The sequence below is a fragment of the Rhinoderma darwinii genome, chromosome 3 (genome assembly GCF_050947455.1).
Source record: "Rhinoderma darwinii isolate aRhiDar2 chromosome 3, aRhiDar2.hap1, whole genome shotgun sequence".
NCBI lineage: Eukaryota > Metazoa > Chordata > Amphibia > Anura > Rhinodermatidae > Rhinoderma > Rhinoderma darwinii.
In genome coordinates this window covers 396,962,579-396,978,741 of record NC_134689.1, presented here as the reverse complement: position 1 = coordinate 396,978,741, position 16,163 = coordinate 396,962,579, and the positions used below count along the sequence as shown (strand labels likewise).

The 16,163-nt window shown below is 44.5% G+C and overlaps 1 protein-coding gene across 5 annotated transcripts in view; it reads left to right on the top strand.

Moving 5' to 3' along the window:
- Window positions 1–15,798, top strand: part of DOCK6 (dedicator of cytokinesis 6) — a 91,189-nt gene extending 75,391 nt beyond the window's left edge. For 4 of the 5 annotated variants that reach the window (XM_075859021.1, XM_075859020.1, XM_075859018.1 and 1 more), the window contains 20 exons: window positions 1,236–1,393; window positions 1,503–1,685; window positions 2,517–2,643; window positions 3,058–3,142; window positions 3,261–3,357; window positions 3,439–3,573; window positions 3,701–3,853; window positions 4,213–4,371; window positions 4,641–4,741; window positions 5,597–5,789; window positions 5,877–6,020; window positions 7,794–7,925; window positions 8,489–8,503; window positions 11,506–11,631; window positions 11,775–11,864; window positions 12,773–13,009; window positions 13,157–13,300; window positions 13,430–13,536; window positions 14,171–14,338; window positions 14,442–15,798. In XM_075859021.1, coding sequence (XP_075715136.1) covers window positions 1,236–1,393; window positions 1,503–1,685; window positions 2,517–2,643; window positions 3,058–3,142; window positions 3,261–3,357; window positions 3,439–3,573; window positions 3,701–3,853; window positions 4,213–4,371; window positions 4,641–4,741; window positions 5,597–5,789; window positions 5,877–6,020; window positions 7,794–7,925; window positions 8,489–8,503; window positions 11,506–11,631; window positions 11,775–11,864; window positions 12,773–13,009; window positions 13,157–13,300; window positions 13,430–13,536; window positions 14,171–14,338; window positions 14,442–14,484 — 2,597 coding nt within the window. In that variant the 3' untranslated portion in view covers window positions 14,485–15,798. The remainder of the gene's footprint in view (window positions 1–1,235; window positions 1,394–1,502; window positions 1,686–2,516; window positions 2,644–3,057; window positions 3,143–3,260; window positions 3,358–3,438; window positions 3,574–3,700; window positions 3,854–4,212; window positions 4,372–4,640; window positions 4,742–5,596; window positions 5,790–5,876; window positions 6,021–7,793; window positions 7,926–8,488; window positions 8,504–11,505; window positions 11,632–11,774; window positions 11,865–12,772; window positions 13,010–13,156; window positions 13,301–13,429; window positions 13,537–14,170; window positions 14,339–14,441) is intronic. The other variant, XM_075859019.1, reaches the window with a different exon arrangement.
- The last annotated feature ends 365 nt before the right edge of the window (window positions 15,799–16,163 follow it).

Genomic DNA, 16,163 nt, shown 5'->3' with positions numbered 1-16,163 from the left:
GAGGCTGAAAACCCTTTCAGGTCTAATATTTATCGCAGCTGAGGTTTTGTTACAATTGGATCCAGTCTAGGCAATCATGTGTGAGCTAAACTATGGACTCCAGTCTGATACAATGTCACAAAATTCAGAACGGGAGAGTTTTTTTGTTTTGCTGTTGTGCCAAGATTGTTTCCATTCCGTCACCGCAAGCAGAGATCTTGTATAATGCTGCAGAAATTTTCATGATACGATAATCAAATGCCGGCAACTTCTACAATGCTGTTCACACTTCGTGTTACATGTAGAAAATTATAGCCATAGCGTGTTATAAACCGCATTTTTATGTTGATTTCATCTGTAAAATGAGAAGTAAGGTGGAAGCAGTCAGCTACTTAGATGAGCACCCATAATGCAATGCACTCGGGTGTAGTGCATTGCGGGAGATGTAGCTTTTCTTCATTCAGGATCTTGTAGAGTGCCTGGTGTAAACCCTATATCAAATCTTTCACAGTGTCACATACCCAAGCTTATACATCATCACGTCGTTTCTGTAATGTTGTTACCATAATAGAATCTAATAATAAGGGTCACATCAGTGGGGGCCTCGATACTGTAAACCAACAGGGTCTGTCACTGGTTTTAATAGAGAGATAACTTTGCATTTTAATTCCTTAGCATTGGCAAGATCTCTACTTGGTGTCTGTGAATGAAAACCTAAAGGCAGATTTACTATTGGTGTTGCACCAGAATTTAGGCCTAAGTTGCACTTTCTTTTCGGCACAAATCTTTTTGGTGCGTTTCATTTTCTAATTTGTCAAAAATGAACAGATGTCTGATTTGTCCGCTAAGGGGGTGTGGTCTACTGGAAAGGGGTGTGATTTAAGATTTTGGCGCAAAAAAAGTGGGCTAAACGAAGCCAACCAAGAGGTGGTATGAAGTCAGACTGTGGTGTCTAAAGGCCGGCCAAATTGATCATCCAGCATGAGCCGATGTGATAAACTTGACGCATCTAGTCTAAATTGAAGGTGGTATTAGTAAATGCCCCACTTTGTCCTAAAAAAAACCTCTCCTGACTGTATCAGACCTCACATGCCACTTACACAGGTGTAGTGCTTGTTACAGACCTGATCAGGACAGAATGTCCCATTCACTGACAGCAAGCAAAGATCTTAACAGTGGTTAGGAATGGAAAAGTGTATTAGAAAAATGTAATCCTGGAAAATGCAATACTTGCTGACACACAGTTCCTGTCTTAGCGGATCCACATGCCCAGAGGGTCCGTTATGCCTCTTCCGTGGTGGAGGATGAAGTGGACTCGGATGGAGGCACCATCAGTCAGACCGTTGCTATGGCAATAGCGGGGTCTCCACTACCTACGGGGCAGAAGACCACAAGTTTCCCTCTTCCCCCTGCTGTAAGTGTAGAAATAATTGTATCTCCTATTACTATGAAACCAAATCCCCGCCATTGTCCTACATCATGTGGTTTTCTATATACGTTTAGTAGCGTTGATCTCTCCCCAGACTATGCGTGCCGGCAGTGCGCTCTCTGCAGAGTCCAGCCGCAACCTCCTGGTGTGCGCTCTGTGGGTGCTGAAGAACGCCGAGCAAGACTGTCTGCAGCGCTGGTTCTCCAGTCTGTCGGTAATACAACTGACCCGGGTGCTGGAGCTGCTGAGTCTGTGCGTGTCCTGCTTCCAGTACAAGGTGAGGCACTCCATCTATCCACAATAGGACTTTAGAATTCTTACACTATCTTTAATTCTTACCTCTATCTATACAGTACAAGGAGAGACACGAGGCACTCCATACCTCAAAATACCCCATATCCTTCTTAGCACTTTATACCCCTTCTTAGAATGTATGCGTTTCTTCCAATACAGGATGGAGCAGGAGGCGCTCCATACCTCCATAATAGGACTTTAACTCTTACACAATATTATCCTCTATACAGTACAAGGTGAGACACGAGGCACTCCATACCTCATAATGCTCTATACTTTTATTATCACCCTCTACCTCTTCTTCGTATGTATTAATCGCTTCCAGTACAAGGTGAGACACGAGGCACTCAATACCTCTTCTCTATACTCTTCCTAGCCCCCTATACCTCTTCTTCATATGTATACATCGCTTCCAGTACAAGGTGAGACACGAGGCACTTCACACCTCCATAATAGCACTTTAATTCTTACACGCTATCCCTCTATAGACTACAAGGAGAGACACGAGGCACTCCATACTTCCTAATTCTCTATACTCTTCTTAGCTCTCTATACCTCCTCTTAGTATTTCTGCGTTGCTTCCAGTACAAGGTGAGACGCGAGGCGCTTTATACCTCAAAATGCTCCATACCCTTCTTAGCACCCCATACCCCTTAGTATGTATGTATATGCGTTTCTTCCAATACAGGATGAGGGAGGAGGCACTTCATACCTCTATAATAGGACTTTAATTCTTACCCAATATAAGTTGATCCATTACAAGGTGAGACCCAATGCCCCTTGTACCATTTTCCATTTTTTATTTTTTTTCTAGGGTAAGAAAGCATTTGAGCGTATAAACAGTCTGACCTTTAAGAAATCTCTAGATATGAAGGCAAGACTGGAGGAGGCCATACTTGGAACCATCGGTGCCCGCCAGGACATGGTGAAACGTAGCCGAGGTGAGAAGCTCTTTAGAAGAATGGTGGGTTTTTTTTCTTGGTTGGTTGTCCATTGGAGATGTCTTGGCTTTGGACAACACGCCCGCTGGGACCTGCACGAATCCCAATAATAGTGGTGTCTGATTTCCATGCTGGCAGGGAAATGGTGAAGCCTATGTGTTCACTCTCCAGACCTGAACCATGACATAAGAGGGTACTGCAAGACTGGCAAGTGCCCTCCTGCTCCAGAATGGGCCCATGTAGAGATTGCTCTCCTAGCCTGGTCAGTCTAGAAGTTGGCACCATGGTCAGGACAAGAGATGGTGGTGATGCCTCCTTAACGTGCGTTATCTTTTTTTGAGGATACAGGCCAGGATCTCCTTGTGTCTCGTGCCCCCCTCCCCGTTGTGTCTTATTCTTCTGTTTTCCCTACAGAGCGCAGCCCTTATGGAGCCCAGGAGAACGTGCGATGGAGGAAAAATGTTCCACAGTGGAGACCGAGCTGTGAGAAAACCGAGAAGTGAGTCCTAAAACTCCCATAGACGTGAAGGGTACCCCCTCGATACGGTCGTGTTACGGAAAGGGTCATACGTGAACAACCTCCTTATAGGAAATCATTCATTTGTCTCCAATCTCAGATCACAGGCGGAACGAGAACTGGAAATTACAGTAGATGGAAATATGGCGGCTGAGGCCAACTTGGTGGTGTTAGACACACTGGAGATCATTGTGCAGGTAAGTCCTTTGACCTGCTAGGTGACTCCCCTGCCAGCATGGTGGCACATAGACTTACCCATCTGTCGTCTTGTCTTGCAGACTGTCCTGCTGTCCGAAATGAAGGAGAGCGTCCTGGGTGGTGTGCTGAGGGTCCTACTGCTAAGTATGAGCTGCAACCAAAGTGCCTTGTACCTGCAGCACTGCTTCACAAGCCAGAGGGCGCTAGTGTGCAAGGTGCGTGTGTGCGGAACTGATGCACGTAGTATAGACCTTTTGGAAATTGCCTCTACCCATAGTCTCAATGTGTGTCCCACTTTTTCTCTACACATGGTCTATGCCACCGCCTGGTTTTGATATTCAGTTCCCGGAGATGCTGTTTGAAGATGACACAGAACTTTGCTCTGATCTATGTCTCCGCCTCCTGCGCCATTGCGGCAGTTGTATAAGCAGCGTGCGAACCCATGCCAGCGCATCGCTCTACCTGCTCATGAGGCAGAACTTTGAGATTGGGAATGTAAGTGATATACAACACTAAATGATTATTACTGATGCGGTATATATACAGTATACACTACTTTTAATCTGGCGTCAATGGAACCTGATAGATGTTGGATTACCAGACGCTCATAGAAAAGTAAGTAAAACGCCAATTGTAAGGGTAGAGAACGTAACACGAAAATCTGCTACTACTAGTCCGTACTCTCGACAAGATAATCTAGAATCTCCGGAAAAGCAAACGTTTTCTTCACACTACTTACACCTTGATTGCAATACATAGTTTTTCTCACCAGGGGGCAGCATAAATCCAGTCAATTTTGGATTTGCAATTTTTGTTTCTCACCCTTTTTAATGTCATTTTTTAAATTTATTTAGAATTTTGCCCGTGTGAAGATGCAGGTTACCATGTCGCTGTCCTCACTAGTGGGGACCTCTCAGAAATTTAATGAAGAGTATCTGCGCCGATCCCTGAAGACTATTCTGACCTACTCGGAAGAGGATCTAGAACTCCGAGACACCACCTTCCCGGAGCAGGTAATGCACCCAGTTACATAGATTCCCTGCCTCCACACTATTATATTCTGCCCTGGCCAGCAAAAAAGCAACGCTATCCACAGAATGTGACTGAGCTGTAGTGTCAGGCACAGCCGCACGTGTGGAAGAGCCGCTGAGTGTTGTGGCCCCTTTTATTATGCTGATCTGCAGGAGTCTTGGGGGTCAAACCTCCACTGATCCAATAGGCCACGAAAGTGTCTCGACACCCCACCTTAACAAATTATTTTTTTATTTTTTCTGTTTTCTAGGTTCAGGATCTGGCGTTTAATCTTCACATGATCCTGACTGATACAGTAAAGATGAAGGAACACCAGGAGGACCCGGAGATGCTGTTGGATCTAATGTACCGGTGAGAGGGCTCAGTTATATAGGCTGTGTGTGCTGCCGACTCCATATGTCCTATACCCGGATCCACACGCCTATGTAGACCTATACACAGACCGTTTATCAGGCAGAATAGTTCTCCATATAGGTTTTGTAGAAAAACTAACTTTCCCTTGTATTATAGGAGCACTGCTGACTTTAGTGATGTGTCAACAAGCTTGCTGACTGTTTCCAAACTGGTACTGCTCTGCTTTATAATGATCTCCAGAATAGCTCCCTATGATACCAGCCTTGCATAGCACAGAGCAAGCTGATCAACGTTGGCCTGGCTGCTGAATGCCCCGGCAATATCTCCGCGGGGAGGCTGTACTATTACATGGCACCCATGCACTGATTGGAGCAGGAACCATTCTGCAGCATCTTTCCCGAGGGGGGTCCCGATTAGGCTACCCCCCTCCATGACATCTATATGTCCTAATAAGGTTGTACAATTGGGACAATGCCATTTTAAAAGGTTTTTTTTTCTATGGCTTATATAGTCCCCTGCAGATTGTGTATACAGCACTTGTACTGCTCAGCTTCTTCTCTAGTGCATGCCGGGTCAGTACGGACGGGGGAAGAACACAAGATAGACAAAATCTAGTTTTCAACTCTTATGGGAATGTTAATAGAAAGGGAGATCGGATGCCGGCAGGTCTTCTAAGTCGGAGAATCCTTCTCATATGCCAAACCTCAAAAAGATTAATCCTAACCAATACCAAGTTCCTTTTTATATACCTATATAAGCAGTGTATTAAGGTTTATAAATAGTTAATATTCTAGATGCCGTCATGCTGAACCAGTTAAATTATCATTTTGTGGTCTATAATTCCAAATACAGCATTGCTAAAGGATACCAGAACTCTCCGGACCTGCGTCTGACATGGCTCCAGAACATGGCGGCCAAGCACACGGAGCGCGGGAACCATGCAGAGGCTGCGCACTGCCTGGTACACGGAGCCGCACTGGTATCGGAGTATCTCAGCATGATTGAAGATGCCAGGCACCTGCCCGTGGGGTGTGTTAGTTTCCAGGTACTGCGACAATGACTATTATAATGGATATATATATAGGTGTTTGAGTGATTATATTATATACCTGCCTGACGTCTATCCCCACAGAGCATATCCTCCAATGTGCTGGAAGAGTCAGCAGTGTCCGATGATGTCGTATCTCCAGATGAAGAAGGAATCTGTACTGGAAAATATTTCACAGAAGCCGGCCTGGTGGGACTGCTGGAACAAGCCTGTGCAAGCTTCTCTATGGTAAGGGTATTCATGATTTACACCTATGTAGTACCCCACAAATACAGCAGGGGGCACCTGTTCACTAGTGCTATGCAAAGAAGACATCATTACAGAGCTTGTCGTGAACTAGCTGAATATAGGGACATTTTGCTGGGTCAGCTGCTGTCATTGGTTTAACCAATTGTTCTAGCGGTTTTCCAGGATATTACATTGATGGCATATGTCTTGGCCTCACCCCTTTACCGCAGTACCTGGCACAACGGCGTCCGTAAAATCGTGGCTGTGTCTAGTACTGCAGCCTAGATTATTCAAGTGAACGGGGCCGAGCGTGATTGTGCTGTAGTACCAGGCACAGCCATACTCAAATGGATTACTAAAGCAATAGAGGAGCCTAGTAGCCGGCAGGCGATTAAGAAAAGAGTAGCCCTAATTTCCAGCTAACTAAAGAGTAAAATATAACTTTTTTTATTAATTATTCCTAAATTTAAAAAAAACACACGCTTTAAAAATAGCCAATGCTAGCTGACAGTGAAGAGTTTATACGGCACGTTGCCAGAGACGCACTCGGTCAGTACGACCTAATGTATAAGGCTGGGTTCACACGAGCATGTTCGGTCTGTAATGGACGGAACGTATTTCGGCCGCAAGTCCCGGACCGAACACCGTGCAGGGAGCCGGGCTCCTAGCATCATAGTTATATACGATGCTAGGAGTCCCTGCCTCGCTGCGGGACAACTGTCCCGTACTGTAATCATGTTTTCAGTACAGGACAGTAGTTCCACGGAGAGGCAGGGACTCCTAGCGTCGTACATAAGTATGATGCTAGGAGCCAGACTCCCTGCACTGTGTTCGGTCCGGGACTTGCGGCCGAAATACGTTCCGTCCTTTACGGACGTAACATGCTCGTGTGAACCCAGCCTAAGTGTTCGGATCAGCGCCTGCAGAACGCTGTATTCACACCAACAAAGTTGGAACTTGCAACTAACTGCCAATTGAGCATTGAAATGTAAACCAGTTAAGGTTTGGTTATGGGCTCACGCCCACTGACACGTCAATCCGAGGTTACAAGAGGGGCTGGTTTGGAAAACGCCGTCAGTAGCCCCATTTGAACCGCTGAGGACGCTACGTGTGTACAGAAACATGTCCGGGGGGGCTCCCTACCTTGTTTTAATTTCAATGCTCAACTGGCAGTTCATTACAAGTTCCAAATCCAGCGTTCTGCAGGCGTTGATCCTAACAATTCTACGTTCGGTCGTCTCTGGCAACGTGCCGTATAAACTCCTCACGGTCAGCTAGCATTGGCTATTTTTAAAGTGTGTGTTTTATTTTGTTTATTTAGGAATAATTAATAAAAGTTATATTTTACTCCATTTAGTTAGCTGGAAATTAGGGCTTCTCTTTGCTTAATCGCAAATTAGTGATATTTTGTGATGCTTTTATGGACATCGCTATGAAGGGGCCCTGGCGTTCTGTTGATCGGTAGAGATCCCAGGACCACCACCGATCATACAATGATACGCCATTAATGTAATATCCCGTAAAACCACTTTACGTTTAATGTGAGCTAAAACATGGCACCCATTATGATCCATGGCAGTCCATGTAACACAGAACTCGTGGATCTCCAGAGCATGAGGCAATAATAATCTCTCCAAAATAATAGACCATCCCTTTAAGAGCAACTGTAGAAAAAAACTATTGGTCCAATTTGACGTTATCTTAACATTCTTCCCTTCCGGATATTTACTGAACGGGCTCATTTTGTGTCTTTTATTGTGTTTTATTTTTCAGGGCGCACTTTTTGAGGCGGTGAACGAGGTCTATAAAATACTTATACCCATTTATGAAGCCCATCGGGACTACAAGAAACTGGCTTCTGTCCACGGTAAACTGCAGGAGGCGTTCAACAAAATCAACAACCAGGTAGGGGGCGCTATTCTTTTATATGGGTAAATTTACTTTGAGCCCAGGTAGTAAGTAAAGCCAAGCCTTTTGTCGCTGAGTCATCAGCGTATCCGAAAAATAAACGGGGAGCCCCGAGGTCTTAGGACTTATCATTTGGGACGTATCCACTTCAATAACATTCCTGCAAAATATATGGAAATGAGCGCAGTGTGACTAATGTGAATAACGACTCTCTACAATCTCAGCTCTGCTTCATCCAGGATCCTCCCTAGTGCAGTTAACCCTGTCATTACTGCTGGGATTAGTGTACAAATGACTTGGAGATGCTGGGTGTTATTGTTTTGTTACCGTGTACTCTCTTATGAATCTTTTATTCGTTCCTTTCTCTTTCGCTCGCTTTCTGGCTGTGTGGCAAATCTATTGCGCCGTTTTGCCATCCCGTTCTTCTACCTCCTCCATTTTTGTACCTCCTTCCTCCTCCCTCCTCCATCTCTTCTTCCTGTTTCCTTATTTTTGCCTCCTTCTTGTGACTGATCTTTTTTTCTCCTCTTCTTTTGTTTTTCTCCTTTGCTCCCGGGCAGATCACAAGCTGGGAGGTAGGAAGTGTGAAAAATTAACCAGTTTCTCATGTGTTCACCTCGCTTTTCTTACCCACGATCACTTGCTGCACGGGAGCTAACGCTCAACCCCCCCCTCCCCCCCCCACCCCAGTGCGCTGCCAGGATCTACTTATGCAGTAGGAAAGGCAGAAATGATGACCCACTGGGCACCTCGCCCCTCCGGATGACAGACATGTACCGCATGTTCGGCTATAAATGTGAGGGGATAATATTTCCGGCCCACTAATGGGCACTAGAGCCAATTCTGAAGAGCTGAGTCCTATTGCATAATTAGAGCACGTGTAGATGAATACAGTGTATGGCTTTGTATACGTGTGCACATCACATGAGTCTTCTGTATTTACAAAGCGGAGGGGGGGGGGGCACGTGTTTCCATTGAAGAGAGGAGTACACGCCTTTGTATTAGCATGTTGGGGGGGGTTGTTTGTGAGACTGAAGTCTGTATACTGTGCATGTATACACTTAAATATTCATGTATGTATATATACTGCACTCAGTCTATAACATCACCAAAGTTCCTATCTGTCTGTGTGTACCCATCATGTATGCCTAGTATTAGCAGCCATTTTGTGGGTTGAGTCCATATTCGGTCTATAAAATAGTTTTCTGGTTCGGAAACCCCATTTTTAAATACGCTATTAGATCACTTTGAGTTATTAGAGAATGTACACTCTGTTAACTAAAGCCGAGAGCGGGTACAAAGAGCGTCCCTTGCTCTGGAGGACCCGACAGCCCATTGTTTACAATAGGAATTGTGTAATGCTTTATTTCCCCTGCGGTGTCGCTGCAGGAAAATTGAACACTTGCTGCTGGATCCCCAACACAGATTACAGCTGATTGCTGTGGGTCCCAGCGGCTCAACAGCCTGTGACTGGGAAGTGCACAACCCCTATAAAGAGCACTTAACCTAAAAATCCCCAGTGAAGAAGTCATTAAAGGGGTTGTCTTATCACAGGGGTTGTTAACTCTTTTTTAATATTCTATTCAGCCGCTTCTTTTTTATACCCGTTTCTTACTCACTGCCTGACGGTCGCCATGACAGGTCCCATAGGAGCGATCAGCCGGATTTCCAAGGATCCTAAACATCCTATCTTGGTTATATAGCGCTTCATCCTCCATTTGAAAAATATGCCTAGTTAGCCGCAAAATGGGCATTCGGGGTTCTGGGGAAGTTTAGGGGCTCTAATGGCGGTCATATTTATTGACACCCAGATTTCCCAGAAAGAAATGTAACTATTATATAGTACGGTCCCATAAATGGCTGCTGCACTGCATGTATATGATGGGTTCACTTTCAATCTCGCCACACATTGTCAAATCTGATGCGGAACGATCCTTTATACATAGTCGAACCTCTGAATATTCAGCCAGGCCAAATCTGATGACCCCATGTGAGCAGAAATGGTGGTCACTAGTCCTCTGAATATTACCGCAAGCTGTCCATATAGAACTTCTGGTGGAGAATGCAGAGTTCACGGAGCCCCTTTAAGATTTCCTAGTGTTCCCCTTTAATATCACCGTGTGTGGCCGGCTAACATTACACGTCATCAGATTTCTGTTTTTAATTGTCTCTCTGTTTTTCCCTCTTCTTTAACTTCCACCTCACATTGACCTGCCCTCCTGGAACTGGAATGTCTGGTAAGAGAAATCTATTCTTCCCACTGCTTTATTCTGCTGAGCTACAATGTTGGTTTGTACCAATCGCCCATGGCTGCCATATCTCCACCACCCATGCAAATTAGCCATTTAGAATTTGGCCAATCAGAAGACCACTATAGCGTCGCTCAATAGACTCTTTTAAAAGTGAAAGGGAGGGCAGGGTTTAGCGGAGAAGGGTGTGGCTTAAGATTTGCTATATTGCCCCAAACTAAAACTAAGCCAGCGAAGAGTTGGCATAAGAAAGAAATAAAGATTTAGAAGGATGCACCAAATTTATCATACAGCGTGCGTCACTGTGATAAATTTGGCGCATCTTCAGACTGCCTGTTCTAAGTTTATTCTACCTAAATCTTACAATGTAAATATATTGCGTTTCTGTGTTACAATTTCACAATATTGCAGGCTTCAGAGCTGAAATTTTCCAGCACTCCCTGCTTATTCCGTGTCTGCACAGTGTGTATTCTGGGAAATGTCCTCTTTATGCCAGGCACTATAAAATAATCTGATGTAGGAAAAATTTAGCTGGTAGCGGGGTATCTGTAAACAACCTCGCTGATCGTTTCCGATCGCAACCAGCAGAATTGTGAATGCAGCTCTGTAGTATAATAGGGGATGTAACTCAGGATCAGTACAGGATAAGTAATGTTTGTACACAGTGACTCCACCAGCAGAATAGTGAGAACAGCTCTGGAGTATAATACAGGATGTAACTCAGGATCAGTACAGGATAAGTAATGTAATGTATGTACACAGTGACACCACCAGCAGAATAGTGAGTGCAGCTCTGGAGTATAATACAGGATGTAACTCAGGATCAGTACAGGAGAAGTAATGTAATGTATGTACACAGTGACTCCACCAGCAGAATAGTGAGAACAGCTCTGGAGTATAATACAGGATGTAACTCAGGATCAGTACAGGAGAAGTAATGTATGTACACAGTGACTCCACCAGCAGAATAGTGAGTGCAGCTCTGGAGTATAATACAGGATGTAACTCAGAATCAGTACAGGATAAGTAATGTAATGTTTGTACACAGTGACTCCACCAGCAGAATAGTGAGAACAGCTCTGGAGTATAATACAGGATGTAACTCAGGATCAGTACAGGAGAAGTAATGTATGTACACAGTGACTCCACCAGCAGAATAGTGAGTGCAGCTCTGGAGTATAATACAGGATGTAACTCCGGATCAGTACAGGATAAGTAATGTAATGTATGTACACAGTGACTCTACTTTTTATGTAGAAATTATAGAAGAATTTATATTTAATATGGATAAACCCTTTACTCCACCCTCTCTCCATGCAGAACCACAGCGGATGTTTGGGACATATTTCCGTGTAGGGTTTTATGGTGCCAAATTTGGTGACCTGGATGAGCAAGAGTTTGTGTATAAAGAACCGTCCATCACCAAGCTGGCTGAGATCTCTCATCGTCTGGAGGTAATGGGGGGGGGGGGGGGGGTGTGCCGCTGTTGGGTCTGTGTATATATATAGCCACCTGAGTGTTGTATAAAGTGTATGTCGGCTTCTCTACATCATCATGGCTATGATCCACACACTGCACTAACGTCTTGTGCTTTCAGGAGTTTTACACTGAGCAGTTTGGGGAAGGGACGGTTCAGGTTGTGAAGGATTCGAACCCTGTGGACAAAACTAAACTTGACCCCACCAAGGTGAGCGACATCCTAGGCTTTTCATAAATCTGCCCTATGTCTAAGAGTAAAATTGTCCTTATTGCCCATAGCAACCAATCAGAGCACTACTTTCATTTCTTAAACTGCTTTGGAAAAATGAAAACTGCGATTGGTTGCTATGGGCAACAAGGACCGTTTTACTGGTAGACCGTTTTGAGCAACCTGCCCCATAGACTTAACTACTCTCAGAGCATGCTAGGAGTTGTAGTTTATGTGGATAGCCACATGTTGCTGCGAACGGCCATTTTGTAGGCTGAGACTATTCATACGACATGAGAGGAAGAAAAATAATAATTAAATTAAAAAATCACAAATTATGGACCATGATGCCTTGTGTCTAGGCGCTGCATTCAAGTTGATCCCCTTGACTGCTTTAATTTTGGAGCAAATTAATCAAACCTGTCTTTGTTGCCCATAGCACCAATCACAGCACAGCTCTCATTTCCTAACCTGCTCTGAAAAAAACGAAAGCTGTCCTGTGATTGGTTGCTATGGGCAACAAGGAGAGTTTTACTGTTACACTGTTTTGATCCGCCCCTTTCCTAGAAAGCTGGGAGACCACCATATGGCACATTGGTGGTCACCCTGCTTTCCCAGACTCCTGAACCAACAGACCAGAAATATGTTTCCTGGCTATAAATCGTGGTAGATGAGGGGACATTGTTATACTTGGATCCACACAAGGTCTCCATGACAACAGTGCACCTGACAAAAATCAATAGACCTGTCCTCAGAATCTCTCAGTAGTGCAGCCTCAGGCTTTGGGCCTGTAACTTCAAGCCATCATATCTCGGCATACAAGAAAGATATACATTTTTTTTTTACCAGACTTCTCAATGAGGTCCCCCTGTAAGCCCTGTATATGACACATTTTTTTTTCCCATCAGGCATACATCCAGATCACCTATGTGGAACCATATTTTGACACTTATGAACTGAAGGACAGGGTCACATACTTTGATAAGAACTACAACCTCCGGACCTTCCTATTCTGTACGCCGTTCACACTTGACGGTCGGGCTCACGGAGATCTCCATGAACAGTACAAACGTAAAACCGTGCTAACCACGTCGCATGCATTTCCCTACATCAAGACTCGGGTCAACGTCCTACATCGAGAAGAGGTAAGAATGACGGAGGGGGCAGTCCGAACAGGGATGATCCTTCTGTTGTCATGGTGGGATCTGTTGTGGAGGATTTGATTGGTTTTAATGTCTGAAGAGAAGTCCTACCCCTGGTAGACATTGAGGAGATGTTGGTTGGTTCTTTAGGTGGTGCTAATACCAGTTGAAGTTGCAATTGAAGACATGCAGAAGAAGACACAGGAGCTGGCGTTTGCTACCCACCAAGACCCAGCTGACGCTAAGATGCTACAGATGGTGCTTCAGGGCTGTGTAGGAACAACTGTTAACCAGGTAATAAGGTTTTTTTTGTGAATGTGGGGAAGTTACGGCTTTACTAATATTTAAGAACAATTCAAGACTTGTATGTGTGACTGATAAACTTGTTATAAGAGGCATCAACAATGAGATTTCGTGTTTCAGGGACCATTGGAGGTGGCCCAAGTGTTCCTGTCGGTGATACCGGAAGATCCTCGTCTATACAGACTCCATAACAAGCTCCGACTTTGTTTCAGGGATTTTACCAAGAGGTAAAAAGAATGGAAGAGTGGAGACCGTTGGGAGGGTGCAAAGGATAGTAGTGCCTGAGGGGAGAGGAAGCAATCGGAGAAACCTGAAGAGGGCCACAATGGGGTCAGACCAGAGGGCCCGAATAAGACCACAATGGGGAGACTAGAGGTGCTCAAAGAAAGCCATAATAGGGGGGGGGGCACTGGACAGGCTCAAAAAGAGCCACAATGGAGAGGAATGGATGGGCCAAAATAGGACCACAATGGGAAGTGGGACTGGAGGGGCCTAGAGAGGGCCACAATGGGACAACAGGAAGTGCTGGGGGGGGGGGGGTGTTACTGGTACTGAAGTGAAAAATAATAGATACAAGAAAATGCAGCACCACCCATGGAGGGAAGACGGGTTACAAATAATGATTGAAAGGCTACAGAAGAAGACTACGTGCAGCATCCGCTACAAAAGCTGGAGCAGAACCAGTACCAGAGTTCTTTGTGGAGACCCGGCGTCTATTGGGGTCTTCGAACAAAGTATGTTTCGTATCTGACAACCTGATGATCACAAAAAACAAGTTCTAGAACTCTTTATTTTCACCAAGGGTGGCGTCACCTATTAAGAACTAGTTCACAGTTGTTGTATGTTTCACCACTTTACCAGGTGTGAAGATGCCCTACGGAAAAATAAGACTCTCATTGGAACTGATCAGAGGGAATATCACCGAGAGCTGGAGAAGAACTATCAACGTCTCCGGGAAGCTCTCGCCCCACTAACGTCTCGCAAGATCCCGCAGTTATATAATGATCTACTTCCTCATACGAGTGCCAGGTATACCCACCTATCATGTGCATTTCTAATGTCAATGTAAAGGTTTTTGCCTTTTTTTTGTATAGACTGGACTCTTTTTAATTCGAACCTGCTCTTATTTCAGGGACTCCCTGACCCGAACAAGTCTACGCAGGATCGAAGTCTAAATGCACTAGGAGTGCAGTATGGATGTGCAGATTTCAGACATGCCACTAGGGGGTGCAAGTGATTTCTATGTCCGCACCATCTGTAGTGACGTCCGAACCGGATTTTTTGAACTCCAAAATGTTTACGTTGTTGTTATCCTCTATAGATCTGTATGTGGAGAGGGAGAAAGGAGCAGGGATGAGAACTGTGGCTCGATCTGGGGTGGGAGAAGAGTGCAATGGAGAAAACTGAAGGAAGGGAAAGGGCTGGTGTTGGACAAGGGGTAAAGGGCTGGAGAGTGGATGAAGAGGCTCAGGAATCTGGTCGGATGTAGTTGGCCTGAAATGGAAATTGATGATGGGTGTATTGTTGGGAGAGAGGGATATCAGATATGCCAAGATGCCCACCTCGGCAGTCAGATTTGGAGGCATCTAACATTCCTATCGTACACTGCCTCCTCCGTCTCCAGGCCCCACTTTAACAGTTTGAATGATGTCTCTTAAGATTTTATAACCGCTGGACAGAAATACCTAAAATTGAAACATGGAGTCTAAACTTCTTCTTTTTTTTTTTATATATATATATATATATATATATATATATATATCTGGTCTCAGGGAAGCTTTGGCCCACGGGCACCAGTAATGGGCAAGGCCGGTTAGTAAATGTGGTTACTTTTTTGAATGGGCATTGTAATGATGGTGCTTGTAGCCACTATCAGGACTGTGGGTGACCCCTGCTTGGATGTTACTGCTTGTATGGGACAATGACCGTACCCGAGGGAACCAAAAACCGACAACCAAAAATAACATAAATAGAAAAATGCCATTTGGCATGAAGTTCATTCTGCCTTATTTACAAAAAAAAAAAAAAAAAACACTAAAAATGATATACTTTGTCCATAGCAACCAATCAGATCACTTCTTTTCTAAGCATCTCATTGGTTGATTAGCTTAATTTTTTTGCACTAGTCTTTTTAATAAGCCCCTTTGTCTAGTCCAACTGCTCATGTCCGATGTCCAACTGTCATCCTATCCCTGTCCTATAATCCGGAATGGCCGCTGTGCCCCGTCTTGTTATCCATGTCACTACACTGGGTCTGTTGTAATATTGGAGGACATGGCAGCCAATCAGATTCTAGTGGTCATTTTTCTATTGGAGAATAAAAGCCAGTATTTGATTGGTTGCCTGGTTGTTCTAGTTGTCCTGCTGTTGTACAGTGTCGTCCTTATTACCTGCTGTGTCGTAGCCCCGCCGGTTGTCGTGTTTTGCTGTATAAGTGATGTCTTTGCCAGTGGATGGGCTATTTTTGTAATAAAAATCTTCTAATAACGCGTACTTAATTAATCCTTATTATGGAGTCCTCGTCTTCTGACTGTTACCAATGCCCGCCGTAGTAGGGGATACAACATCCACCTTTTTTTTTTTTTTTTTTTTTTTTTTTTTTTAAACGGGTTCCTGAGATTTTATCTTTTGTCTGAACTCCCACAGTGAACATTGGCGCCACCCTGAGATATATGCTGTGTATGTTCTTCCATAGTGTTTACTGCACAAGTGCTGCCTTATGCCAGTATAGGTGTATATCATAAACCATCCATGGAAAGTACCCACTAATTGTCGGGCAACTAAAAAACACATAACTGCTACAGACAGGGCTAGGTGGATAGCGGGCACCATGGCAGTTACCGTTACTTTTTTA